The sequence below is a fragment of the Eleutherodactylus coqui genome, chromosome 8 (genome assembly GCF_035609145.1).
Source record: "Eleutherodactylus coqui strain aEleCoq1 chromosome 8, aEleCoq1.hap1, whole genome shotgun sequence".
Classification (NCBI taxonomy): Eukaryota; Metazoa; Chordata; class Amphibia; order Anura; family Eleutherodactylidae; genus Eleutherodactylus; species Eleutherodactylus coqui.
Genome location: NC_089844.1, coordinates 75,608,272 through 75,635,460, shown reverse-complemented (window position 1 = coordinate 75,635,460; position 27,189 = coordinate 75,608,272). Strand labels below are relative to the sequence as shown.

General features: G+C 47.8%; 1 protein-coding gene across 1 annotated transcript in view; it reads left to right on the top strand.

The window, feature by feature from the left end:
- The first annotated feature begins 313 nt into the window (after nucleotides 1-313).
- HAT1 (histone acetyltransferase 1) overlaps nucleotides 314-27,189 on the top strand; it is a 66,337-nt gene continuing 39,461 nt past the window's right edge. Inside the window, exons 1-4 of the mRNA XM_066575858.1 lie at nucleotides 314-427; nucleotides 10,610-10,681; nucleotides 11,950-12,025; nucleotides 16,745-16,865. Coding sequence (XP_066431955.1) covers nucleotides 421-427; nucleotides 10,610-10,681; nucleotides 11,950-12,025; nucleotides 16,745-16,865 — 276 coding nt within the window. The 5' untranslated portion in view covers nucleotides 314-420. The remainder of the gene's footprint in view (nucleotides 428-10,609; nucleotides 10,682-11,949; nucleotides 12,026-16,744; nucleotides 16,866-27,189) is intronic.

The following is a 27,189-nucleotide window of genomic DNA, read 5'->3' as shown; positions in this document are numbered from 1 at the left end:
TAGCGCTGGACATTGACTAGAATGTGATCAGTTTGGCTTCCCGCATTAAATAGCGCAGCATGCTGATTTTATACGGGATCTACTTATTTCCCCAGGGTTTGTTGGAGCCTGCGGTTCACATGGGGCTGCGGCCTGTTGTTTATGGGTAGCCGGACAGCTGGGAATATCAGAAGCCTCTAGACTGCCCGTCCATAAAGTTATCCTCTGTCCGGGAAACAAGCCGCCTCCACATAAACAACCCGCGCACATGGCACACAACGGGCCTCAGGCGCGCTAAGCGGTTGCTAGGCGACCACCTACAGGATGCTAAACAAGCAGCTACTGCCGGAAGTGGAAATACGTCACGGTGCCACGTGCTCCGCCTTTGGCGCCGGCTGATTGGCTGCGCTCTCCTCCTGACGTTGTCGCAGATGAGCAGACATGGCGGGTAAGTTTCAGGGGGAGCGCCGCTTATAAATGCAGTCTGCAGGGCGAGGAATAACACCGGTCACGGCCGAGTAGTCTGGCTTGTCCGTCCGGGAGGTGTGCGGGTGTTAGCAGTGGCGGGGTGAGCGCCTTCTGTCACCCCTCACTTGTTGGTCCTCCATCTGCGCCATCTCCCGCCAAATATCCTGACACCTCGGTGGGGGGGGCTGCAGGCTGACTGTTCCCGGGAATCTGCAGGCTGATGTATGGGTGATGCCCAGATGTGACTAGGTGGAGCTGGCTGCAGTGCTGCTGGCGTGGTGTGCGGCCCTGGAGCTCATGGACCTGTATAGAGGTGTAGGAGACGGTGCTGGTACAATAGTGCTAGAGGGGGAAGCCAAGTGTCTGTATGAGGTGAGGGAGCCGGTTGTGCTCCATGTCTACAAGCTGCTGTACACCGTGACCCGGACGCAGCCATGTTGGTAACGCCCAGCTTTGTGCAGCTGAGTGGATGAGGTGCAGTACTGTGGCATGTTATGGCGCTCACAACACGTCTGCTGCTGCCGGCGGCAGACATGGTTGGCCAGAGAAGCCCCTGCAGGCAGTAAGGCCCACCCACCGCTGTTAGGCCTCCTTCACACGGGCGACAAGGTTGCGCTGCTACAAATCTCATGTATGTGAAGCCCATGCTTTCCTATGGGTTCCTTCCCACATGTGATGTTATGTAGCATGCTACAAAAGACACAAACTCCTTGCGGGTCCGGTGATATGCCCGCGACTTGTGAGGTTTTGTAGCCCATGTATCCCTATGGAGCCTTCCTCTCTGTTGCATCACACGAAAACACGGTTACTGCCGAAGCTATGATCTAAGCCCCAACTGCAGGAAAAAAATACACATACACATCTGTCCTGCGCGGTCAGCCCAACCGCATCTTCTCCTTGGGTCCCGGCACTGATCATCTTCTCTTCTGGCTGGTAATTCGAAAATCCCCGCCTCCTGGAAGCGCTGGCTGTGATTGGCTGACGCTTAGCCAATCACAGCCAGTGCTCGATGAATGACTGTGATTGAACCAATCACATCCACTCATCGAGTGCTGGCTGGGATTGGCTAAGCATCAGCCAATCTCAGCCAGCGCTTCCAGGAGGCGGGGATTTTTGAATCTCCAGCCAGACGAGAAGATGATGATCAGTGCCAGAGACCGGGGGAGAAGCTGCGGCCAGGCTGACAGCGCGGGAGAGGTGACGTATGTGTATTTTTTTATTTCTTCAGCTACGGCTTATTTTCGGGGTAGGGCTTGTGGGGCCATGTAGCGCTACAAAATCGTGGTATTGACGCAAGAAGATGCAGCAATATCGCACGGACCAGCGATGCGACATCGCTGCGACTTTCTAGTGGCGATGCTGTGTTACCCGTGTGAAGGAGGCCTTAAGACCCGCACAGCAGGTGCAGTAGGCTTTTGGTGGCAGTTTGCTCCGTTCCCAGCGGGTGTCGGTCATGTTGGGGTTCATTCAGCTCTGCATGCAGGCCCAGCTACGCTACATGAAAGGGACTTTCAGGTAATTTACTTATTACTCTCCCCCCCAGCAAGCTGGGTACTCATTTTCCAAAGGATGGAAGGCTGAGTCAACCTTGAGCCGGCTACCTGAACTGTGTCTGGATTGAACTCACTTCAGGTTGTGAGCGAGAGCTTAAAGGGGTTGTCCCGCGAAAGCAAGTGGGGTTAAGCACTTCTGTATGGCCATATTAATGCACTTTGTAATATACATTGTGCATTAATTATGAGCCATACAGAAGTTATTCACTTACCTGTTCCGTTGCTGGCGTCCCCGTCTCCATGGTGCCGTCTAATCGCCCGATTAGACGCGCTTGCGCAGTCCGGTCTTCTCCCTTCCGAATGGGGCCGCTCGTGCCGGAGAGCTGCTCCTTGTAGCTCCGCCCCATCACGTGTGCCGATTCCAGCCAATCAGGAGGCTGGAATCGGCAATGGAGCGCACAGAGCCCACGGTGCACCGTGGGTGAAGATCCCGGCGGCCATCTTACTAAGGTAAGTAAGAAGTCGCGGGAACGCGGGGATTCGGGTAAGTACTGGACATTTTTTTTATCCCTGCATCGGGTTTGTCTCGCGCCGAACGGGGGGGCTATTGAAAAAAAACAAAACCCGTTTCGGCGCGGGACAACCCCTTTAAAAACTTTGCGCCACATGAGGCCCCGTGAACAAAAAAAACCACTTGCCTAGCAGACACTGTGATTGGTTTATAGAGCGATGGCTCTGATTGGCTGAGGCAGTGCTCGCGAACCAATCAGAGCAATCTCTTGCTGGCAGCGGGGTATTGAATCCCCGTTACCAGCAAGAGATGTTCTTTTGGTGCTGAGGACTTCACGGAGGCCTACATGAACGCCGGAGACCAGTGGGAAGGACCCAGATGGCGCCTGCTAGTTGAGTATGACACCCCCTGAAAATAAGACCTCTTCCTGTTTTGGGGCAAAAAATCATTATACGGCAGGGACCTATTTTCGGGGGAAACACGGTAGTCAATGTGGTCCATTTGGACTTGGGTTCCTGAATGGAGCAGGAAAACAAACTCTTAATGCTAATGTAAAACGATTGAAACCTGATAGTAACGGCTGCTATTGGAGGGAATGATTCCAACCACTTCAAAAGATTGTCCAGTTGTAAAGTATTGATGCCCCATCCGCAGGTTAGGTGACTAATGGTTGATGAGAAATGTGCCTGCAATACCAAGCTGGGCCATTCTAATGAAAATAAATGGAGCTGTTGTGTTCCTGCAAAATCAGCTGAGTGCAGAGAACAGATGCTAGAGTCATTGATGACAGACCCTGCCAATCTACTATTGATGATGTGATCTAGGGGTTGGTCATCGTAAATTTACAACTTATACCCCACGGACAATGCTGACCCGTTACTGGTGGAGGGTACTGCCATAGAGCAGCGTACATATGGTGACTGGCAACCTTTTAACTTAGAACATTTAAAAGGCTGTAGCCTTTTCAAACAACTTCAATGATAGACCATGTGATAACGAGCAAAAATGTAGATCACCTAATTCCCCTGAAATGTTTTTGGACTGAACAACCCTCTTAAGTGCGACCACTATGGATCCCCCTTCCCGCTGATCTGCTGTTCGCTGCCTCTTGTCATGTGACGTCCATCTCTACAGAAAGTGGAGGAGGGTGTTGGCACATGTTGCCCATAGATGTCTATGGGGGAGGCAGACGGAAGCAGAGCGACCCACACAGACACTGCAACAGCTAACTGATTAAGGGCTCATGCCCACAGGCGTCCGTGTGAAGCGCTGTGGATCATGCAGCACGTTACTGCCATGTGAGCCGTCGCTCGCCACATCGCAGCGTATCTCACGCACGCTATCATACGCAGTTGGACTTGTTTCTTAATTCCCCGCTCTGCCTCATAGCGGCATCGTATGGACAGCGTTGAATGATCTACTCATAGAGAATAGGACTGTACGCACACGCTGTGCGGTGCAATGCTCTACTGCAATCTTCTTCACACGCGTATTTACATGCAATGTATATATGCTAATTTGAAGGGATCAATGAAAATGGATGTACTTTAATTGATTCCATTCAATGCGTATTGCACAGTGAAGTACACATGTGAATGAGCCCTAATCCCGGTCATCTCTGATATTGGCATGTTCCTTCAGATTTCATTCCTTCATGTCTGTAAAGCTGAGTGCAGTTTCATTTTTACACATTTTAGGCTAATTTCACACAGGCGATTGCATGGCCCGATATTGCGTTCACTGATATGTGACTTTGCCGCAAAAAAAAAAGGTCTTGCATCACTTCGGGGAAGTAGTGATCCTCAGGTGTGGCTGACAGCGGCGATGGAGGATTGCGGAGTGGTTCCCATCGCACTAGCGTGCACCGCTTTGCTGGCGCCATTGAAATCGTTGCGCGAAGCACGCAAACCTTTCTCATGTATTTGACCCGATTCCAAAGAATGGGGTTCATACTAATGTCTTGCATCGCACACCTCTTTTTATGTTTCTTGTTTTGATGCTTTCAAAAATCAATGGCGCTCACAGCCTGGAGCAAAGCATGTAAAGGAGTTGGGAACGGGGTATTTATCTCATACCCTGTAAGGGCTTTTACCCACTAGCGTTTACCTAACGCTGCGATTTCGCAGCTTTTTTTTTTTACTGCAAATGTCAATGGGACTTTCTAATGTTAAAATCGCATCAAACAAAGATCGCAAGTTTGCGCGTCTGCGGTTTTTTTTGTGATGCGATTTTTAACATTAGAAAGTCCCATTGACACTTGCAGTAAAAAAAATAACGCAGCGATACCGCAGTGTTAAAAAAAACGCTAGTGGGTAATAGCCCTTATGCACAAAGTTCTAGAGAATCTACCCTCCTGGGGGCCACTTACTGTGACTGCGGACTGCAACTTGTGTCCAATCAGTGCTTATTGTGCAGCAACTGCAAAAGGTTATCATTGAAAAGACATTGATGTGGCTTTGGCTCAGCAGTCTGATTCTATGGCCCCCTGCACACGGGCGGAAATTCTGCGGCGGGATTTTGCGCAGAATTTCCACCCGTGGAAGTTGTCATAGGATTGCATTAAAAACAGCAATTCTGTGCAGACGGCAATCGCACCCGGAAAACAAATCGCGGCATGTTCTATCTCTGCGGGTCTCGCAGAGGCCCGCACAGAAATGTCACTCCCGGGCCACCGGCACATCAGAGAGCCGGAGCCGCGGGAGAAGATGAGACCCACACTGGTCCCTGCAGGGGCGCAGGTTGGGTCCCGCTGCGGACTGGGCTCACGGACCCATAGTAGTCAGTGTGCCAAAGAACCCTTCGTTTTTGTTTTTTTTTCTTTTTTTTTTTTTAAACATGGCCATACACAGATTGCTGGGCAAGGGGGGTGGCATACACAGTTCTAATCCGTTTATAGACAGTACTCGCCCCTTCGAGTCCATGTGATGGACACTTGGACAACACACGACTGGCTTCCATGTGTCCGTATGTGTTGAATCTGTTGCCAGAGAGCTGCATAGAAAAATGTAGGGATCGTTTTGTGCATTTTAGGAAAAGCATAAAAAAACCCAAAAACATGGCTTACTGAAATGGACACATGGCGTGCGTATGGTTGACAAAGAATGTTTTTATGGATGAATTTTTATATACTTTTGTGTGATTTTTGGCCTTGGGCTACCTTTACACACTCTTGTGGAAAAGGGCATATTTTAGAAAAAGTTTTGTCATGTTTGTAGATTTGATGATTTTTTTAAAGTTGGGTTGTTCTATTCAGCAGTCCCTCTTTGTTTTTTCTTCTTGCTTTGTGGTGATTTAGTGAAATGGCAGAGGGAGGCTGCTACTAACGCATGGTTTTCTATGGCATCATTTGTGGCACCCCTGAGCGCTACAGGCATATTCTTGTGTTTTTGAATTGGTGGGGGAGTTGGCGAGCTGCTCGGAGACTTGCTGACCGGTCACACAGCACTTTGTGTAACCACGACTGATTCCGTTTTTTGTTAACAAGCCGAAGTATTCATAGTTCTTTTAGGCCTCATGCACAGATTCTGTGTGGGAAATCCTGTACTGAATCCTCCCGTGACCACTGCCGGCGACCCTGCTTACCTGTCAGAACTCTTCCTCTTCTGTACTGCGGATGTGCCACCAGCACACATGCGCAGTACAGATGTACCCCTGCTGTCGCCAGGCGATGACGCGGATACGTGACACTTCTGCAATACTCATTGCAGAGGTGCTGTGGCATGGACGACTTCCATTGACTTCAATAGAAGCCGTCCCTGCGTATACACTCTGAAACAGAGCATGCTGCGATTTTATTTTTGGCACGTGGAGGACGCAAATCCGCTCATGTGCATGGAGAGGGGGATCTATGGGTGCATGGAGAGGGGGATCTATGGGTGCATGGAGAGGGGGATCTATGGGTGCATGGAGAGGGGGATCTATGGGTGCATGGAGAGGGGGATCTATGGGTGCATGGAGAGGGGGATCTATGAGTGCATGGAGAGGGGGATCTATGAGTGCATGGAGAGGGGGATCTATGAGTGCATGGAGAGGGGGATCTATGAGTGCATGGAGAGGGGGATCTATGAGTGCATGGAGAGGGGGATCTATGGGTGCATGGAGAGGGGGATCTATGGGTGCATGGAGAGGGGGATCTATGGGTGCATGGAGAGGGGGATCTATGGGTGCATGGAGAGGGGGATCTATGGGTGCATGGAGAGGGGGATCTATGGGTGCATGGAGAGGGGGATCTATGGGTGCATGGAGAGGGGGATCTATGGGTGCATGGAGAGGGGGATCTATGGGCGCATGGAGAGGGGGATCTATGGGCGCATGGAGAGGGGGATCTATGGGCGCATGGAGAGGGGGATCTATGGGCGCATGGAGAGGGGGATCTATGGGCGCATGGAGAGGGGGATCTATGGGCGCATGGAGAGGGGGATCTATGGGCGCATGGAGAGGGGGATCTATGGGCACATTGAGCAGCGGATCACCCGTGCCTGTTGACATGCCTGTCCAGTCATTCAGTTTCTGCATGCTTTTACACGGGACGATTATTGTTCAAAACCCCACAGGAGTGCGGGAGCCCGAGCTACCAGAACCATAATCATCCCGTGTAAAAGGGCCTTGACTCTTTGCTAAGCAGAATACATTTCTAAAACTAAGCCCCTCTTTAATCAGCCGTCTTCCTGAGCGCACACGTATGTGAGCGAAGATCAAGCACAGCTTTTTTTCTTCAGGCATTGTAAACCTCTGATTGTCCTGTCCTGAGTCAAGACATCTGGATATGTCTTAAGCAAGATACCCAAAAGGCAATAGAAGACTAGATGGAGTGCAGCAGACATTAGAGTCTCAGTTTTGATGCCGATGCTTAACTGCACTGGGCATAAAAAGTTGCTGACTGCATTTTCCTGTCCATCTATGGATGCAGACCAGTGCAAAAAGTTTACCAAAAGGACATCCGTTGTGAAAACGATGGTCGGATGCAAATGCTAGATGGAAACCTGTCCTTAAGGCCCATTTACACGAGCCGATGATCGTTAAAAAAAAATCGCTAAAAGGCGATGTTTTTAGCGAAAATCGTTGCGTCTAAATGTGCGCCCATCGTGCACTGCTAGCTGATCGTTAAATTCAGTCCAACCTAAAAATCGTCCTTCAGCCTTATCAGCCGTTCTCCACGGGGAGTGCTGATAGCATTGTTTTCCCACTGGAGAACTATTGAACCTAATAGCGCAATGCTCACAGTGCGGGATTCTGCCCCGTGAAGTAACCCGTAATCACTCGCGGCATGTTCTATTTGCCGCGGGCGTACGCGCGGACGGCTTCCATTGCCATCAGTGGAAGCCGTCCGTCACGCTAACTTCCGCTGTAGCACAGCGGTAGATGGCGTGAAAACGCTTCCCTGCCCGCGTCATATGACGTGGCCGGTGCGTCATGTGACGCTGCTGGCGTGTCATGCGCTGTACTACGTATGCATGCTGGCACGGGATGTGGGACATCAGGCAGCGGATCCAGAGGGGAGTATGGGGTCTCTGGGGCGGCGCCGTGATGGACTCCGCTGCGGAATTCCGCTTGCGGAGCCCATGACAGCTGTGGGCACTAAGCCTAAATGGGCCTTTTGGCTTGTGTGTGAGCCTACCTATACACCTAGATACTAATTTAGTGCATAATAAATGAAATGTTGCAGCTAAGGGTGACTACCCACTAGAGTTTCTTTTCCTTGCGAAATTCGCAGCATTCTTTTCTCTGCAGGGGTCTATGGGACTTGTAATGTTAAAATCGCGATCGCGCAAAATCGCAATTTACCGTGAAATCGCGGTAAATTGCGATTTTAACATTACAAGCCCCATAGACCCCTGCAGAGAAAAAAATGCTGCGAATTTCGCAGGGAAAAAAACCCTCTAGTGGCTAGTCACCCTCAGGCCGGGTTTACACGGGGCAGAGATTCCATGTGGACTTCTTGCACAGAAATTCCACATGTATTCTTAAACCCGATTACTAAGCAGCAAAGTAGATGAGATTTGCAAAAATCTTATCCACAGGCTGCATGGAAACTGACATGTGGCGCAAAATTCAGATCTGCAGCATGTTAATTATATCGCTGTTTTCGCTGCAGGCCTCTTCTCTCTATGGGGAGAGATTTCTCCAGCGGAATACGAGCGGACAAGCCGCTTCAAACCTGCGCCGAATGGCACGGGTTTTGAAGAAGCCTTTCCTGCTGAGGACATCTTGCGGTCCCGCTGCGGAGATTCTGTGAGATTTCCTCAGCAATTCCGTCCCAACCTTAGAATCCGTGTGCATCGCTTCAATACACAAGTTGCACATATATGCAGCCTTTATGGGATATAAATGCGGTAGTCGTAAAGCAAATATATAAAAAGTAGGAATGTAGTGGAAAGGCACATGTTTCACACCCTTTTTTAAATTGAGGCTTCCTGTCCACGGGCGTTATTGCATTGCGTTCCCCGCGGCGATAATCCAGCTGCAAAGAACGCAGTGCACGCTTTCTATAGCATTGCTATGAAAAGCGCAGCCCCCGTGTCCACGAGCGGAGAATCAGTGATTTTCTGCTCGCGGGGCCGGCAAATCGCAGCATGCTGTGAATTGCTGCACTTCTCCGCAGTGAGCCTATCTGTCAGATGGGCTCACAGCGGAGATCCGTCTACTGGCTCCTGCTCCCGGGCGGCGGAGATCCGCCTCGGGATACAGCAACACCCGGAGATCCGCCACGGGATACCGCAATGCCTGTGGACAGGCAGCCTGAAGCTGATATAACACAAGTCTGTTTTAACCCCAGCCTTGCCAGAAATCTGCCTGTTTACATAAGCCTCATCTGGCCAACAATGTTTTTTTTCTTTAAGTAGAAAATGTTGAACATACTTTATTAGTAGCGCAACACTCTGGAAATGAGGGCAGTCCAAATGGCTCCAGATTCTATCCAATCATGTGAATAACTCCTAAGGCTGCCTGTCCATGGACGGATTTTCATTGCATTCCCTGCGGCAATAATCTGGACGCGTGGAACGCAATGAAAGCTCTCCATAGCAACGCTATGGAGAGCGCCCCCCCCCCCCCCCCCCCCGAGCAGATAATAATTGCGATTCTCCGCTCGCAAACGGAGATCCGTCTGCAGGCTCCTGCTCCCGGGCGGTGGAGATCCGCCTTGGGATACCGCAATGCCCGTGAACAGGCAGCCGTAAGGCAACACACAGAGGCTGCAAGTCTTTTCACATTATAAAAAAATATAAAAAATCTTGTTATTTCTATAGCGCCAACTTATTCCACAGCTCTTTCAAGTAATTTATTTATTACCCCCTCAGCAAGCTGGGTACTCATTTTATCGACCTCGGAAGGATGGAAGGCTGAGTAAACCTTGAACCGGCTACCTGATCCACACAGGGATTGAACCCACAACCTTCAGGTTGTGAGTGAGAACTTGGGAGGACTGCATTTCTGCTGCTTTAACACTCTGCTTCCTCTTAATTGTACACCCTACTTGCATATACCTGTCTAGGCAATAGAAAGGGCATTGTATTTGGTCTCCGTAGCTTACAAGCAGCACAACTTTCCATTGAAGACACTGGTATAATGGGATGCCAGGGAAGGCTTTGTTCCCATGGGGCAGACTGGTTGTAGGAACCTCTGTGGCTACATCTGGGTTTACTTGTTTCTGTGGCACGTGCTTAGATTTAGGCCTCATGTCCATGGGGAAAATCGGGCCCGCCGCAGATTCTTCACGCAGAATCCCACAGCGGGTCTCTCCTTTCCCACGAACATAAGGCCTAAAAGAAGAATTACTTACCTATCCGGACGCTGCGGATCTGCCCTCAGTCGCGGACGGATCTTCTTTCTTCGGCCCAGCGGATGTCCCGACCGGAGAGTAGGAATTCAGCTGCGGGTGTGCCGCGGATGCGGGCGGCTTCAATAGAAGCCTGCAGGTGTTTTCCTGCACACGCAATCCGCGCCTCAAGGGAAAATGACATCCGCAGGGTGTCTAATGCATCCCTATGGGGCGTGAATCACGCGTGCAGGTGACCCGCTGCAGATCTGTCCCCGTGGACATGAGGCCTTATTCTTACAAACCTCGTTCAGATATATGTAGTTTCTGCAACAAATTTGTCACTTTATCCTTCTCAATCCGGTTATGCGTCACCAATTCATTGTTGCCTTTCTGTCATAGGTCTCAGTAGCATGGAAAAGAAGTTGGCCGAATACAAATGTAACACAAATGAAGTCATTAAGTTAAAATTAGGTGAGTAACTTAAAAGAAATGATGTCCTGATCAACACGTTAAGCGCATTCATCAAAACTCATTGACATCCTGAGCCAGTCAACCATAGAATCCAATTATTGTGGCTTTATCTTTCCAAGTACAATTTCTGCAGTGAAAACAAGCTCTGATTGGTTCTGATTACCATCATGGTTTTTTCTAAATATTCTATTAAGCTGAAGCTAAGAGCGTGTGTCCCGTCAGCTTCATATTATACAGCACAATCCTTATTATTTACATGCCGCAAAACCCCACCGACCCGTGGCTAATGGCAGGGTAATTTTCCTGGTGAGAATAGCCTAACCTATTGGGCCATAGTCTAACCTACTATGCATGAAGACGCTGAGTTTGATACAGAAATCAATCATGGCATTCCTCTGTGAACCTTAAAAAAATTTCTCCTGATGTACAAAGTAAGGCCGGGCTCCCACGATCGTAATTCGCTGTAATATGACAGTGCGTACTTGCTGCGGGCCACCCATCGCCATGTACTATCTTGGTGTGTATCCGCACATATTACGCGCTGAGATAAAGCATGCTGCGACTTTTGTCGCACATGTATTTTGCACAGTTTGTGTGAGCAGCAACATGGACGCCTATGGCAGATTCGTACAGCGTATTCCACACGCAGAATATGCTGTAATGACATGATCATGTGAGCCCAGCAGAAAAGTGTGTTTTCATCTACACAGTAGTATAAATCTGCTGCTTTATAAGCAAAATTGGGTTTACATTGGTTCTTACTCTCTGCTTTGGGGGGGGTCGATTGAAGTTCCACCCATTGTTACTGTCTACTAACATGTTCCTGTGAGAGCAGCGAATGTGCACTCGAACCCTATGGACATTTTAACTCTAGCCAGTAGTGGCTTTCGCCCAGCATCTGTTAACTACTGGGCCTGTAGATAACAGCGGCAGAGCTATAACTTTACATATATATTTTTTTTCTTCAAATGCCAAAGGAATAGAGATGAGCGAGCGTACTCGCTAAGGCAAATTACTTTGCCAGCACCCGAATCCCTTCAGACGAGCGGGCATGTACTTGAAAAAGGCAATACTCGCTTGAGTAATTTGCCTTAGCGGGTACGCTCTCTCATCTCTACAAAGGAAGCCAGAGCTGTATGGGAATGCAACAATGTTAAATGTCTGCTGATGCAAAATGTTTAAATGGTGCAAAACTTCCATTCTTTCTTACAAAAGGTTTTCTTTGACAACTTTTGCTTGTAACACTTTATTCATCTTCTTTCTACCAGTGCGCTTCCCTGAGGACATTGACGATGAGGGCACATTGTTTAACCCAGAGTTCAGTCACCAGATATTTGGAGACGAGTAAGTACTATGCAAGGATACATGGCTACTAAGTTTATAGACATAACTTAAAGGGGTTGTCCCGCGATAGCAAGTGGGGTTAAGCACTTCTGTATGGCCATATTATTGCACTTTGTAATATACATCGTGCATTAAATATTGGCCATACAGAAGTTATTCACTTACCTGCTCCGTTGCTGGCGTCGCCATGGTGCTGTCTAATTTCAGCGTCTAATCGCCCGATTAGACGCGCTTGCGCAGATGGGTCTTTTCCCTTCGGTTCGGTCCGGCACGAGCGGTGTTCTGGCTCCGCCCCCTTGTACGCGTCATCGCGTAGCTCCGCCCCATCACGTGTGCCGATTCCAGCCTCCTGATTGGCTGGAATCGGCACACGGGGCCGATATTATCGATTTCCGTCAATTTAAGTAGGGCCAGGGTGGAGTGGTGTATTCTAGAATGGATTATTTTTTGGTACGTGTTATGTGGGGGTGGAGGGGGAGAGTATAATCTGTGGTGGTAGGGTGCATAATCCTCCATGCGTCTATCATTTGGTGTTTATGGAGAGTTTTCCTAAGCCTACGGTGTGCAGATAGCAGAAAACTGCTGCTACCCCTGGAGGTGTCTACTTGAGGGTCTAGCGGGATGTTAAAGTCTCCCCCCAATATCAGGGTGCCCATCCTGAATTCATCCATGTCCTCCCGAACCTTTTCCAAAAAGCTAATCTGGTTGGTATTGGGTGAGTATAGGGAAGCAAGTGTGACTGGTGTGCTGGCGAGCTTACCCTTGATGAAAAGATATCTGCGTCCTGGATCACTGCGTATCTCCACATGTTCACACGGGAATGAATTGGAGATCAGTATCCAGACACCCTTTGATTTGACTTCTGTGTTCGTGTTGTGGTAGACAATTGGGAATCTTGCATCCGTGAGTCTGGGAACTGCATCAGAACGAAAGTGGGTCTCTTGTACGAAGGCCACTTGTGCTGTTTTTTCCAGAAGAGACAGAGGATGGAGGACCTCTTCTCAGGAATATTTAAACCCTGCGCATTAATAGAGAAGACCGTAACTATCCCACTTCTAATGCCACAAGTTCACCACTTAGTGCTAATGCCCATGAACGGATTTGTACTGCGGCTCGTGCGGCGGAATTCCGCAGCTATTGGGTTCTATTGAACCTAATAGCTTTTCTACTGACATGTGGAATTTTACCGCGGATTTCCGCAGCAGAAATAAATTGCAGCGTGTTCTATTTTCCATGGATTTACGCTGCGGTATGTCTCCATTAATACAGTATTAATGGAGACCACGGAAAAACACACGTTTTTCTGCGATCACCAGTGGGCATGTTTTGCTTACCACCACGATACTCCTGCGGCGTAAATCCGCAGGCGTATCCTGCTCTCTGTGGGCATGAGCCCTTGCACTTAAATCAAGATAACTACAAACAGTTCAAAACATTATTCAATTGTTTAAAAAAGGTTTTGTCTGATAACAGAAATGTCTTTCGGTCTTGGCACCCTGTAATCAATAAACTATCAAAATACCAGGGACAACAAAGATCACTATTAATCAAATTGTTCAATGTAGAACTCCTATATCCTGAACATACTCTATTGTATTAACTAGTGTCCAGAAAATCTCTTGCAAGTCACCAATATGTATGTATTCACCTCAACACACAGATACATCAAACTCCTAGAATCTCCATTGTAAAGGCCCATTTACATGGAGCAATGATCGCTCAAACAGTTTGAGGGACAGCTTTGAACAATTATTTTGCATAAACTATTAAGTAGCTACTCAGCTAATTAAGAGCAATTAAGTGTGCAAATGAAGCCTTAGCTGAATGCAGTTAATAGCCTAAGGGCTCTTATCTGCTTTCAGTTCTTTTGTTCTGCAACGGGAAACAATGCTATCAGCACTCCCCGTGGAGAACTGCTCCTAAGACCACAGGGCAATTTTTTATTTTTTTTTTTTAATTTTTGTTTAGGTTTGCCTGAATTTAACGATCCGCTAGCAGTGCCAGAAAAATGCACGCTGGCCGTGTGTTTAGACGCAATGGTTATCGCTCAAACGATGGCTTTTTTTTTTCTTTGCGCGATCATCGCTCCGTGTAAATGGGCTATAACGCGTTTCCCCTGTCTGAGTTTATAACGGAGTCGTTATATACAGATTAAAAAGGCAAGAACTAAAAGAGCTAACTCATCTCCTCCAAAGGAAATCTCTTTATGCAGTAATCATCCTTTCCCAAGCACCATGGTCAGCACTGAGCTATAGGTGGTGATTATTTCCCACACTGTCGCTTAGCAATGGTGCTTGTATTCACAACCCATATGCAATGTAATTGCGTATGGTCGCGTGTGTGTATATACACGATCATAGAGAACAATGGGCTCTGTCTTGTGTCTATACGTGGGAAAATAGAAGATGCTGAGTTCTATTTTGTGCTCACATATTACGCAATTCTGACCCGCTAATGTGAGCAGAACTGCGTAAATCAATGTAATTGATTACCTGCGAGTTACCGTGTATCACACGGGCGTACAAAGCTCGCATAATACGTAGTAAACATACGGTCGTGTGAGCTCGGCTTCAGATTGGGCAGGTTTTCTGTAATATAACTTGTTTGTAAAAGTAAAGTTCCCAGTAGTGACTGCACTCGCTGTAGTAGGTCAGCCAGCACAGGCAATGGTTTCAGGCACTCCTGTAGTTATATGGAATGCCTCGTGGATGGTTAGTATATACAGTTAGGGCCAGAAATATTTGGACAGTAACACAATTTTCGCGAGTTGGGCTCTGCATGCCACCGCATTGGATTTGAAATGAAGCCTCTACAACAGAATTCAAGTGCAGATTGTAACGTTTAATTTAAAGGGTTGAACAAAAATATCTGATAGAAAATGTAGGAATTGTACACATTTCTTTACAAACACTCCACATTTTAGGAGCTCAAAAGTAATTGGACAAATAAACATAACCCAAACAAAATATTTTTTTGTCAATATTTTGTTGCGAATCCTTTGGAGGCAATCACTGCCTTAAGTCTGGAACCCATGGACATCACCAAACGCTGGGTTTCCTCCTTCTTAATGCTTTGCCAGGCCTTTACAGCCGCAGCCTTCAGGTCTTGCTTGTTTGTGGGTCTTTCCGTCTGAAGTCTGGATTTGAGCAAGTGAAATGCATGCTCAATTGGGTTAAGATCTGGTGATTGACTTGGCCATTGCAGAATGTTCCACTTTTTTGCACTCATGAACTCCTGGGTAGCTTTGGCTGTATGCTTGGGGTCATTGTCCATCTGTACTGTGAAGCGCCGTCCGATCAACTTTGCAGCATTTGGCTGAATCTGGGCTGAAAGTATATCCCGGTACACTTCAGAATTCATCCGGCTACTCTTGTCTGCTGTTATGTCATCAATAAACACAAGTGACCCAGTGCCATTGAAAGCCATGCATGCCCATGCCATCACGTTGCCTCCACCATGTTTTACAGAGGATGTGGTGTGCCTTGGATCATGTGCCGTTCCCTTTCTTCTCCAAACTTTTTTCTTCCCATCATTCTGGTACAGGTTGATCTTTGTCTCATCTGCCCATAGAATACTTTTCCAGAACTGGGCTGGCTTCTTGAGGTGTTTTTCGGCAAATTTAACTCTGGCCTGTCTATTTTTGGAATTGATGAATGGTTTGCATCTAGATGTGAACCCTTTGTATTTACTTTCATGGAGTCTTCTCTTTACTGTTGACTTAGAGACAGATACACCTACTTCCCTGAGAGTGTTCTGGACTTCAGTTGATGTTGTGAACGGGTTCTTCTTCACCAAAGAAAGTATGCGGCGATCATCCACCACCGTTGTCTTCCGTGGACGCCCAGGCCTTTTTGAGTTCCCAAGCTCACCAGTGAATTCCTTTTTTCTCAGAATGTACCCGACTGTTGATTTTGCTACTCCAAGCATGTCTGCTATCTCTCTGATGGATTTTTTCTTTTTTTTCAGCCTCAGGATGTTCTGCTTCACCTCAATTGAGAGTTCCTTTGACCGCATGTTGTCTGGTCACAGCAACAGCTTCCAAATCCAAAACCACACACCTGGAATCAACCCCAGACCTTTTAACTACTTAATTGATTACAGGTTAACGAGGGAGACGCCTTCTGAGTTAATTGCAGCCCTTAGAGTCCATTGTCCAATTACTTTTGGTCCCTTGAAAAAGAGGAGGCTATGCATTACAGAGCTATGATTCCTAAACCCTTTCTCCGATTTGGATGTGGAAACTCTCATATTGCAGCTGGGAGTGTGCACTTTCAGCCCATATTATATATATATAATTGTATTTCTGAACATGTTTTTGTAAACAGCTAAAATAACAAAACTTGTCTCACTGTCCAAATATTTCTGGCCCTAACTGTAGTTAGCCGTGTGAACACTTGCCCTGTCAGTTCCAGCAAGATGCTTTATGCTGCGGTTAGACTGAACGAGCTAATGCACTCAGACAAACGAGAATCGTCCCGTGTAAAGGGGGCATTACTTGGATTGTGTATGCAGCTTCTATACCCAAAGTGTGCAACAAATACAGTGCGATTAAATGGGATTTTGCCAAACCCAGTTCACACTCGGCAGAAAGAAGTGTGCATTTTATGACCTGCTGTCCTATATGCTGTGGTGAAATCTGTGTCAATTTGTGCAGTTTCAAAAAAATAACCTGTGTTCCCTTACTCCCAGTAACCGTCAGTTTTTCTTTTGTCATGTTAGTGAAGTGGCTTTCGGATACAAGGGTTTGCAGATTCTCCTTTATTACACGGCTGGAAACTTATCCACTATGTTCCGTGTCCATTACACTTCTAAAGTTGATGAAAAGTTTGAAGAAGTCCAAGTAAGTATCTGGCACTTCATATGGTGGTATGCAATGAGTAAAAAATGCATTTGTACATGTAGAGATTTCATTAAGAAATCTTTAAACAGAGTTTGAGATTAAAGTGGTGAGAAAGCAACGAGATTTATTATATGAAAGCGAGAGGAATCAGTAAAAACCGTATATTACGCGGCATCCTTTTAGCTTGGATTCTTGATAAATACATTGAAGTAATTGTGGTACAATCCCAAGTTTTTCCATTACCACAATAACAAGTTTTCCCCTCGTCATCCTGACAGCATACACATGGAGGATGTCCACTGGACCCCTGTTGGGACAGGAAGCGGAAAAACATACAAAAGGCACCTCCCGCCACCAGCTCACCAGTGTCTTCCTGTCCCTACAGGACAGTCCAAGCAGAAGCCTCCAGGTGTATGCTGGAGGCAAGAAGAAAGAAGAAATTCCTATGCAGCCTGTCCGCCCGTGGGGGGACGACTCTCTGGTCGGGCTGGCAGAGCTTGCGCGGGTGAGACCCTACGTGGGGACCCTCACCCGCAGGATCCAAAACCAGCACCACGTTCCCTGCGGGGAACCCTTCCCTAGCGCGCTGCCCAGTGGGGTTGTCGCACTGGGAAGAAACAGCCCGTACCTGCAGGGCTTGGAAGCCTCCTCCGGATCAGGCACCCGCTCTGGACGTCGGCCCGGGACCCTGACTTCCAGCGATCCTCTGTCGGCGTGAGCAGGTATGCCAGCGAGGGGGGGGGGGGGGGGTAGAGCGCGCGGCGCGGGCCGGCGGCTGCGCTCGATCCGACGTCCCCGGACATCTATGCGCCCTCCTCAGAGCCCGACGCAGAGTGTATCCCCCGGGTCCGGCGCGGCGGCATGACGTCAGCACGGCCGCGTCACGGGGGGGCGGGGCCTCGAGGAAAAAGGCGCCAAATTTGAAAATCCAAAAAAAAAAAAAAAAAAAAAAAGGAGAAAGCAGGATTCCCCACATGTCTTCGGTCTGCACCTAAGTAAAGATGTCGGCCAGAGAGGACACGGAGAGCAACCCGCTGGTGAGTAAACCTCCGGGAGCTCACACCAGGGGTAACGAAGGGTCAGGTGCTGGAAAACCCCCCCTTTTGTTTCTGCTGTCTCAGTCTCTTAGGACAGAGAAGCACAAAAGAGCAGAGAGGCCAAGAAGCGCGTGCGCAAGTGCCCAGTCTGCCTGCGGCGACTGGACGAGGGACACACCAAACCCTTATGCGCAGCCTGCACAGAGAAGGTGGTCCGGGAGGAAGGCCCCTCGGGCATATCAGACATCCGAGCTATGATCCGCGAGGAGATCGAGGCCTCTCTCTCGTCTCTTTCCGTTCCGCCCCCCACGAAAAGGGTAAGGCGGTCACGGATAGAAGAATCAGACTCGGAGGAAGGGTTCTTAGAGGATTCCCCCTCAGAATCCATACCGCCCATGGAAGAAACGAGGAAGTACTTCTTCGCATCGGCGGATCTGGGGCAGCTACTAACAGCGGTCCGTCACACCATGCAGGTGGAGGAACAGGCACCACAGCAGCCATCCCTCCAGGATACCCTGTTCCGGGGACTCATACCTCAGCCCAAACCATCATTCCCGGTCAACGATATCCTAAAACAGCTCATCTTGACCGAGTGGAAACAGGCAGAACGCAAGTTTTTCCTGTCTAAGGAGTTTAGAGAGCGTATGGTCTTCACCCCGGAAGACATTGAATTCTTGGACACCGTCCCGAAGGTGGACTTGGCGGTCGCCAGGGTCTCGAAGAAGGCTGCCCTCCCCTTTGAGGACATCTCCCAGTTGCGGGACCCACTGGATTCACGAGTGGATGCGGCAATGAAGAAGGCCTGGGAGTCGGCGGCCCTCACCATGAAGACCAACATTACGGCCACGTCGGTAGCGAGATCCATGACGGTCTGGCTAGACCAACTCCAGGCCCTGGTCTCGCAAAGGGGTTCGAGGGAAGATATCGCCAACTGCCTTCCCCTCCTCCAACAGGCCACCGGCTTCCTGGCGGACGCCTCGATGGAGTCAGTAAGGTTCGGGGCCCGGTCGGCGGCACTTGCGAACACTGCCAGGAGGGCCGTCTGGGTAAAAGCCTGGACAGGGGACAATGCCTCCAAGAACAGGCTTTGCTCTTTGCCCTTCCAGGGACATCGCATCTTCGGACCTTCCCTGGATACACTCCTGGAGAAGGCCTCAGACAAAAGTCAGGGGCTACCAGCAGACAGACCCGTCAAGCGGCCTTCCTCCTCCTACCCTCCTCCCTTTGTCCCCCCGAGAACATACAGGGGGAAGGGGAAAACCGGACGCTGGTCTTACCCCAAAGGCGGAAAGGGTGAGAATCCGCCCATCGGGATCCGGCAGGTGGGGGGCAGACTTAGGGGGTTCGCCAATAGATGGAGCGAAATAACCTCCAATCCCTGGGCCCTTCGCCTGGTCTCAGAGGGCTATACAATTGAGCTTTCCGCCCCCCCTCCCCGGAGGTTCGTGGTTACCCCCTGCCAGTCACCCGCGTCGGCCCGGGCCCTCCAGTCGGGGGTACGGGACCTGCTATCCCTGGGGGCCATTATCCCAGTTCCCGTAGAGGAACGGTTCAAAGGCTGCTACTCCCCCTTGTTTCTTATTAAGAAGCCTAACGGGGCCTACAGAGTTATAATCAACCTGAAATACCTGAATAAATCTATAACATACCGAAGATTTAAAATGGAATCAGTAAGATCAGCGATCCCCCTAATCACACCAGATAGCGTCATGGCCACGGTGGACTTAAAAGACGCCTATTATCATATTCCTATACACTCAGACTCCCAACAGTTTCTTCGATTCGCCCTGATGATGGAAGGGTCAGTCTCACATTACCAATTCACATGCCTGCCGTTCGGGATTTCCTCCGCACCTCGGGTATTCTCCAAACTAGTATTGGAGATGGTAGCAGCACTAAGGACGGACAAAGTACTAATTGTCCCATACCTCGACGATTTCCTGCTTATAGCAGGATCACCCTCGGAACTCCAGCACCGGGTCAACCTCACCCTCCGCCTGTTCGAGTCGCTAGGTTGGATCATTAACTTCGACAAATCCAATCTTCAGCCCGAACAAAGCAAAAAGTTCCTAGGGGTTATCCTGGACTCACACCACCAGTGCTCTTCCCTCCCGCTAGAAAAGCAAAAAACGATCCAAGACGAAAGCCGGGCACTTTCGTTAGCCTCCCAGGTTTCCCTTAGGAGAGGCATGAGGGTCCTCGGTCTCATGACAGCCTGTATTGGAGTAGTCCCGTGGGCCCAGTTACATGGTAGAACTCTCCAGGACTTTATCCTGAGCAACTGGGACAAATCTCCAGCTTCCCTGGATCAGGAAGTCACCCTCACTCACAAAGTAAGGTCCTCCTTGGGGTGGTGGACGTCTATCTCCAACCTCGCCAGGTCCACAAGTTGGGACCCGGCATCCCCAGTATCCATCTTCACGGACGCGAGCGCAACTGGCTGGGGGGCCCACTTAGGCTGTCGCTATGTCCAGGGGGTCTGGAACCAGAAAGAGGCCACTCAATCCTCCAATTACAAGGAGCTTTGCGCGGTCTGGAGGGCCATCCGTGACCTCGAGACAGAGATCGGGGGTAGACCCATTAAAATATTCTCGGATAACATAACAACTGTGTCCCTCATTCGCCACCAGGGATCCACGCGGAACCCCCGACTACAAGACCTGGCGGCGAAAGTGCTCGGGTGGATAGAGCAGCGGATGCCTTCCGTTTCAGCGTTCCACGTAAGGGGCCCAGAGAACACCATGGCAGACTACCTCAGCCGCAGGAGGATAGACCCTGGGGAGTGGGCACTACATCCAGAGGCATTCCAACTGATTACAGAAAGATGGGGGACTCCAAAGGTGGATTTGTTTGCCTCTCGGGAGAACAACAAGTGTCCCCGGTTCTTTTCCAGGGGGGCAGACGGGGGCTCCCTAGGAATAGACGCACTATCCCAAGCATGGGAATGGGACCTGACATACGCCTTCCCACCTATTCCCCTGATCCCTCGGGTTCTAAAGAAGATCCAAGGGTCCCCGGGCTCCGTTATCCTGGTAGCCCCATTCTGGCCCAAGAGACCTTGGTTCCCGCTCCTGGCCGCTCTATCAACACAGGAGCCCCTACATCTGCCGTGGAGAGACGACCTCCTACAACAGGGTCCCCTGATTTGCCCAAAAACCCGACAGTTCAGACTAGCGGCCTGGAAGCTGTGCGGGTAAAATATCTGAACCAGGGCCTATCAGGGAGGGTGACCACCACCTTATGTGAGAGTCTCAAAGAGTCCACCAGGAACATATACACCAGGGTGTGGGACACCTTCTCTAGGTGGTTGGGGCACAGTATTCACGACCTCCAACAACCAGACATTAATAAGATTCTAGAGTTCCTTCAGGATGGACTGGACATGGGCCTAAAACCTGGTATCCTTAAGGTCCAGGTGGCCGCCCTAGGAGCCTTCTTTGACTTCCCGTTAGCCGACCATAGGCTAGTCAAAAAATACCTTAAAGGAGCAGTTAGACTTCACCCCTTTATAAGAAGAACCATGCCCCCATGGGACCTGAATCTTGTTTTACAGGCCCTTTGCGCACATCCCTTCGAGCCCCTGGAAGAACTCTCAGTTAAGACCCTCTCATATAAGGTTGCCTTCCTAGTGGCCATTACATCCGCCAGGCGGATCGGGGAAATCCAAGCTCTCTCTATAAAAACCCCATATATGACCATCTTCCCGGACAAGATAGAGTTTAGACCCGACCCCTTCTTTCAACCGAAAGTCCTTACGGACTTTCACAGAGAGCAAAAAATAGTACTTCCCTCCTTCTGCCAGGAACCCCGGAACACTACGGAACAGAGGTTCCATAACCTAGACGTGAGACGAGCAGTTCTGAAGTACTTAGAGGTCTCACATACCTTTAGGAAATCTAATAACCTCTTCATTCAATTTCAGGGTCCACGCAGAGGAGGGGCCGCTACTAAGGACTCCCTAGCGCGGTGGGTCAGGAGGGCCGTAGAAGAGGCATACAGATCCCAAGGGATCCCACTCCCGGGCGAAGTTAGAGCCCATTCTACTAGGGCGGTCGCCTGTTCCTGGGCGGAGAGAGCCCAGGCGACAACCGACCAGATTTGCAGAGCCGCCACATGGTCAAGCACCCATACTTTTGTAAAACACTACCGTCTGGACGTGGGGGCCAGCCGGGACACTGCCTTTGGGCGGAAAGTTCTGCAAGCAGTGGTCCCTCCCTAAAGCCCTTGATTGTTGGTATTCCTCCATGTGTATGCTGTCAGGATGACGAGGGGAAGACAGGAATTAGGTTTACCTGTTAATTCCTTTTCTGGAGTCATCCTGACAGCATAGGGGCTTTTCCCTCCCCTTCAGTTATCCTTCTCTACGTGAAGTAACGTATTGTACTATAAGTTTCGTTATTAAAAATGAGTGATTAAGCAAAGCCGGGTCACTGTAGTTATTTGGTACACACTGGTGAGCTGGTGGCGGGAGGTGCCTTTTGTATGTTTTTCCGCTTCCTGTCCCAACAGGGGTCCAGTGGACATCCTCCATGTGTATGCTGTCAGGATGACTCCAGAAAAGGAATTAACAGGTAAACCTAATTCCTGTCTTTCCCTAACCACCAGCATGGGGGATAACTTGTAATCGCAGTACACCCCCTTTATTAAAATCAAAAGGTCTTAGGTTTTACTTTTAAAGTCATTAGCCATAGTTGGTTATAGGATGTACTGAATGGAGGCCCAAACATGTGGAGGGTGAAGCTTATTTCTTGCCATGAGTCTTAGTGTGCATTCACACGACCGTAGAGCAGCTGGGTTTTCACGCCCAGCCAATATACGGCGTCTCTCTCTGTAGGGGGAGGAGGCTGGAAAGCAGTGCTCTGAGCTCCTGCCCCCTCTCTGCTTCCTCCCCACCCCTCTGCACTATTTTCAATGAGAGGCGGGACAGGGCGGAGATAATTCCCAGAACTTAGCCCCGCCCCATTCCGCCTCCTCTCATTGCAAATAGTGCGGAGAGGAGTCAGAGAGGGGACGGGAGCTCAGAGCACTGCTCCCGACTCTTCCAGCCTCCTCCCCCTGCAGAGAGAGATGCCGTATATCGGCTGGGCGTGAAAACCCAGCCGATATACAGTCTTGTGATTGCACCCTTAGTGTGTAACACATTGCCTCTTTCTTTTTAATGAGCATTGGACTCGATAAATAAGTTCTGCAACAGGCTTTTAAGTTGTATTTTCTTAACTTGGTGTCTTTTCATCTTGGCAATTAATGGCATGTTGAATCAGAAACACCCAGCAAGAATATAAATGAAATACAAGGTTTAGTAATTTGATACTAAAAGACAAAGGGGAGACTATTGTCAATTTACTGCTGCTCTAATTGGCCATTTACATGGGGCAATTATCACTCAAAATATGTGTAAACTAACGTAATTGAGCAATACTCGCACAGTGTAAATGCACAAAAATTGCTCACTTTTTGTTCACAGGTTCTTATTGCTTTCAGTCAGCTTAAAAACGATAACTGGATTGCAGGCTTGACGTTCGGTTTAAATACTCAGCGCTTCCCATAGAAAAAGCGCTGAGTGAGAAGCCCACGATCCAACTGTGAAGTCTGTCAGTGTAAACACTCTGCACGAGCGCTAACTACCTTAGCTGTGATGCCCGTGATGTCGTTTGCCCATTAGACAATGTCATTATAATAGGTGGAGTATTGGAATGATGGTTGTATTGTCCTCTTGATGGGTCTAGATCAGTGGTGGCGAACCTATGGCACGCGTGTCACAGGTGGCACGTAGAACCCTCCCTGCTGGCACGCCGGCTGCTGCTCACCACCACGGCAGTGACTACCGTCCGAGTAGTCAATATGTACAAAAAAAAACAAGCGCAAGAAGGTCCAAATACAAGGTGAATGCGCACAGTTTTTGTCATTGAAAATGCTGTGTTTTTCATGGACCGACACTGTATTCGCCCATGAGAATGGGCCATAACCATAACTACTCCTTAACATGGCTATGGAGCTCTACTCAGTATGATGGTTTTTTTCCTCTTCCCACTCCTTAGCACTGAGCTTTCTACCTTGGAGTGCGGCTAGGGTGCCTGGAAGGGAAATGACGTAGTCAGTCTGGGTCCAGTGGTACCGACAGCTCTACTTCTAGCCCTGTGCCAACTGGATCACGTGATACGGAGGCTTCCTTCCCCTTCTAGTTGTCAGTGATATCATCTATTGAACTATTGAAGGCTCCCAGTTCTGTTGGCCTTTCAGTCTAGTAATAGACTGCTAGAAAAAGTATAATATCCTGCAGTACTGAAGTAGCGCAGTATCTTGTACAAGCTTTTAGACGATTTGCCAGTTCAAGTCTCTTAAGGAGACATAAATTTATATATAATAGATACTAGCCCGGGTACCAGATGCAAAACCTGACATTTTAGGTAAGAAAAGATTATATCAGAACATGCGCATAAATACCTCGAAGGACACCTATGCTGATTAATGCTATGTTATTATATTAACTTAAAATAGACAAATTTCAATGGTCCTTGTACTTAACATTTTTATTAGATAACTTGAGTTTGCTGCGGCGCGGCTGCTACTTTAAGTGTGGCTGTTGTCCTTCTGCCCAAACAGGTCCTTCACTTGCTTGGCATCTTATATCTAAAACACAAAATCTGTTTTTGTGTCGTATACAAATCCCTAGTTCTGGTCCAATTTGAGTAAAATTTAACATTTTTTGTTGCTAATAGCAACCAATCATAGCTCAGCTTTCATTTGTTCTGCTTATGTAAAGTGAAAACTGCACCGTGATTGGTTGCTTTATATTATACTGCTGAGGTAAAATGCAAGCTGTGATTGGTTGCTTTGGGCAACAGTATTTAATCCTCTTAGTGCTGAGGTAAAATGAAAGCTGCTCTGTGATTGGTTGCTATGGGCACCAAAAACTGTTTTTTACTGTTTATTTTACTGTTAGACAATTCTGATGAATGAGGGCTGGTGGTCATAAAGTTGTTCCATGTATTCCTGTCTGGGGACATATCACTTTTTTGCAAACTTTTATCCACACAGACATCCAAGGTGGGATTAGGAAGGACCAAATGGGCAAATGATTGGTGGCTCCACCAGGGTTAGACTGGTGCTAAACAGTAGTCCTGAAACACAAATTGTCACTGCTCAGAATGACTCTTCTGGTGGGAAGTACTTGTTGGAAACAATCGGGAATACTAAATCGAGTCTGTGGAATCCATTGGTGAAAGGAAATTTGGGGGTTGCTGCATTAAAATTGAAGCCAAGGGGGGAAAAAAAATACAACTAAGATTGGCAAGACAACAACATTTCTGTTTTATTTTTTTAGCCTATAACCTTCTCCAGGTCGAGATTATACAATATGCAAAATGTCATGTCCATCGGTCGTACCGTTTGTGTGTGTGTGATCAGAGAGAAAAATATATATTCCTCCTCTCCCAGTATACGCATATAACCTACAAAGCCTCGAACCATAATGGTTTTTGGGGTCTTGTCCACGTCTGAACTGTTGTAATACACAAAATTTTTTTACCCCTTAAATTTTCAACGATTACTATGCAGTTTAGATATAAAATATTACATTATCAAAATATTACAACTGCATTTACCACAAAATTGCCTGTTTCCACTGTATTTTATGGATTGTTTGACTCCTATACTGAATGATACGGATTTTATCAAGGTCCTTCAGCTTTGCTGTTCTTCACTTCTTGAATCCTCCTTGCTACATGGTTGTTTTTGATCTGTCTTTGATTCTCCACTGCACAATAACCATAAACTTTTCCCTAGTTTAGTATATTAGTTGTATATGCCTTTTTATTCACGTGTATTAATAAAAATCCATATACAACATACAATACAGCTTAATTTTTTGGTGCTTTTATTATTTTTTACTTTGTGTTTTAGTTTTGTGCATACAATATTCAGCATTTGACTTTAAGTTAAGTCTGATTCCAGCTCCTCTAATTCCCCCATGGTGCCCTTCATATACTATCACTGCAGTCTTTAGAAGTATTCTTCTGGGCAGTTAAAAAGTGCCAATTCTTTTTCTTTATACAGCCTTTCCACTTGTAGTCCATTTTTTTTTTTGTTATGTTTTCATCGCAGAGTAACAGTTATAATAAAACTAGAAAATAATTGATATAATCATAGTACTTCTAATGATTGCTAAAATTGCCACTAGTTTGTGTGATATCATTGCATCAATCCAGCTTGGAAATTGTGCAAATAAAGCAAATGAACGGTGTTTGAACTGTTAGTACATAAGTAGTCCAGGGTCATTGGTTAGCGGTGCATTGTTAGAATGCCCAGAGTTAGGAAAGGCAAAGCGTGTCTCTCCTTCCAGGGGTAAGTGAATGCCGATATAAGTGCCATTCATCTGCAGGTGCATTGCCTCAACTAGGGGATAATGCTTGAAAGGACAGGAATTAGTAGTATGTTGTATTAGCCTTTTGTAGCGTATTTTGTCCTAAGCATCTTAATTTCCCTGTGTGAATGGCCAGCGACAAGAGTGTGGGGTTTGAACTAATACTCATCATGCATGTAAACGGTGTGAAAGGGTTCCTGAGGGAGTGAACACAGAGTGTTCTTGTGTCAGCCCTTGTGGAAATAGATACAATACAAACATTTCAGCCAAACGCCACGTAGACTCCATTGAGTAAAAACCTGGCTCCATTGTTTAACTGCCCTCCCTTACACAGTGAGAACAGAGAGTCCCTGAATAGGGGTGCAAGCTCGTTTTGTTCCATAGACCGCTAGGCTTTTAGGGAGCGCGTTGAGGGAGGGCGCGTTTTTTTTTTTTTGTTTGTTAAGTTGAGACCAATTCATTATGTTTTATTGCCTGGTGAGAAGCAGTAATATGTTATTGTGAAAGTTCATCAAATATTCATGGTTTAAGATAAGTAGTAAATGTATTCATTCAAGTGGCCCTGGGGGATTTGAAAGGGAATATGGAGTCTGCTCAGCTGACAGTCTACAGGGAGACGGCGCTTGTTTAACAAGCTTACGTCTAATCTCTGATTACGGTTTGTCTGAGAGGATTTCCTCTTTTTATTGTTGGAAATCTGCATAAAAACAACTGTTTTCAGAACGTGTAATTCCTTGTAATCCTAAATTGGAGATCTTGACTTGCTCTCCAGTTTTATCCTAAATGCATTGTTTTTTGTTTTTTTTTTTCATGTAAAATTCTATTAAACAAGCTTTTAGGGACATTTCTTTTTCCCTCTTCAACCTTTTTTTTTCTGTTCCTGCTCTGTTATATGATTATATATTCCCCTTTGTCACCAGAACTG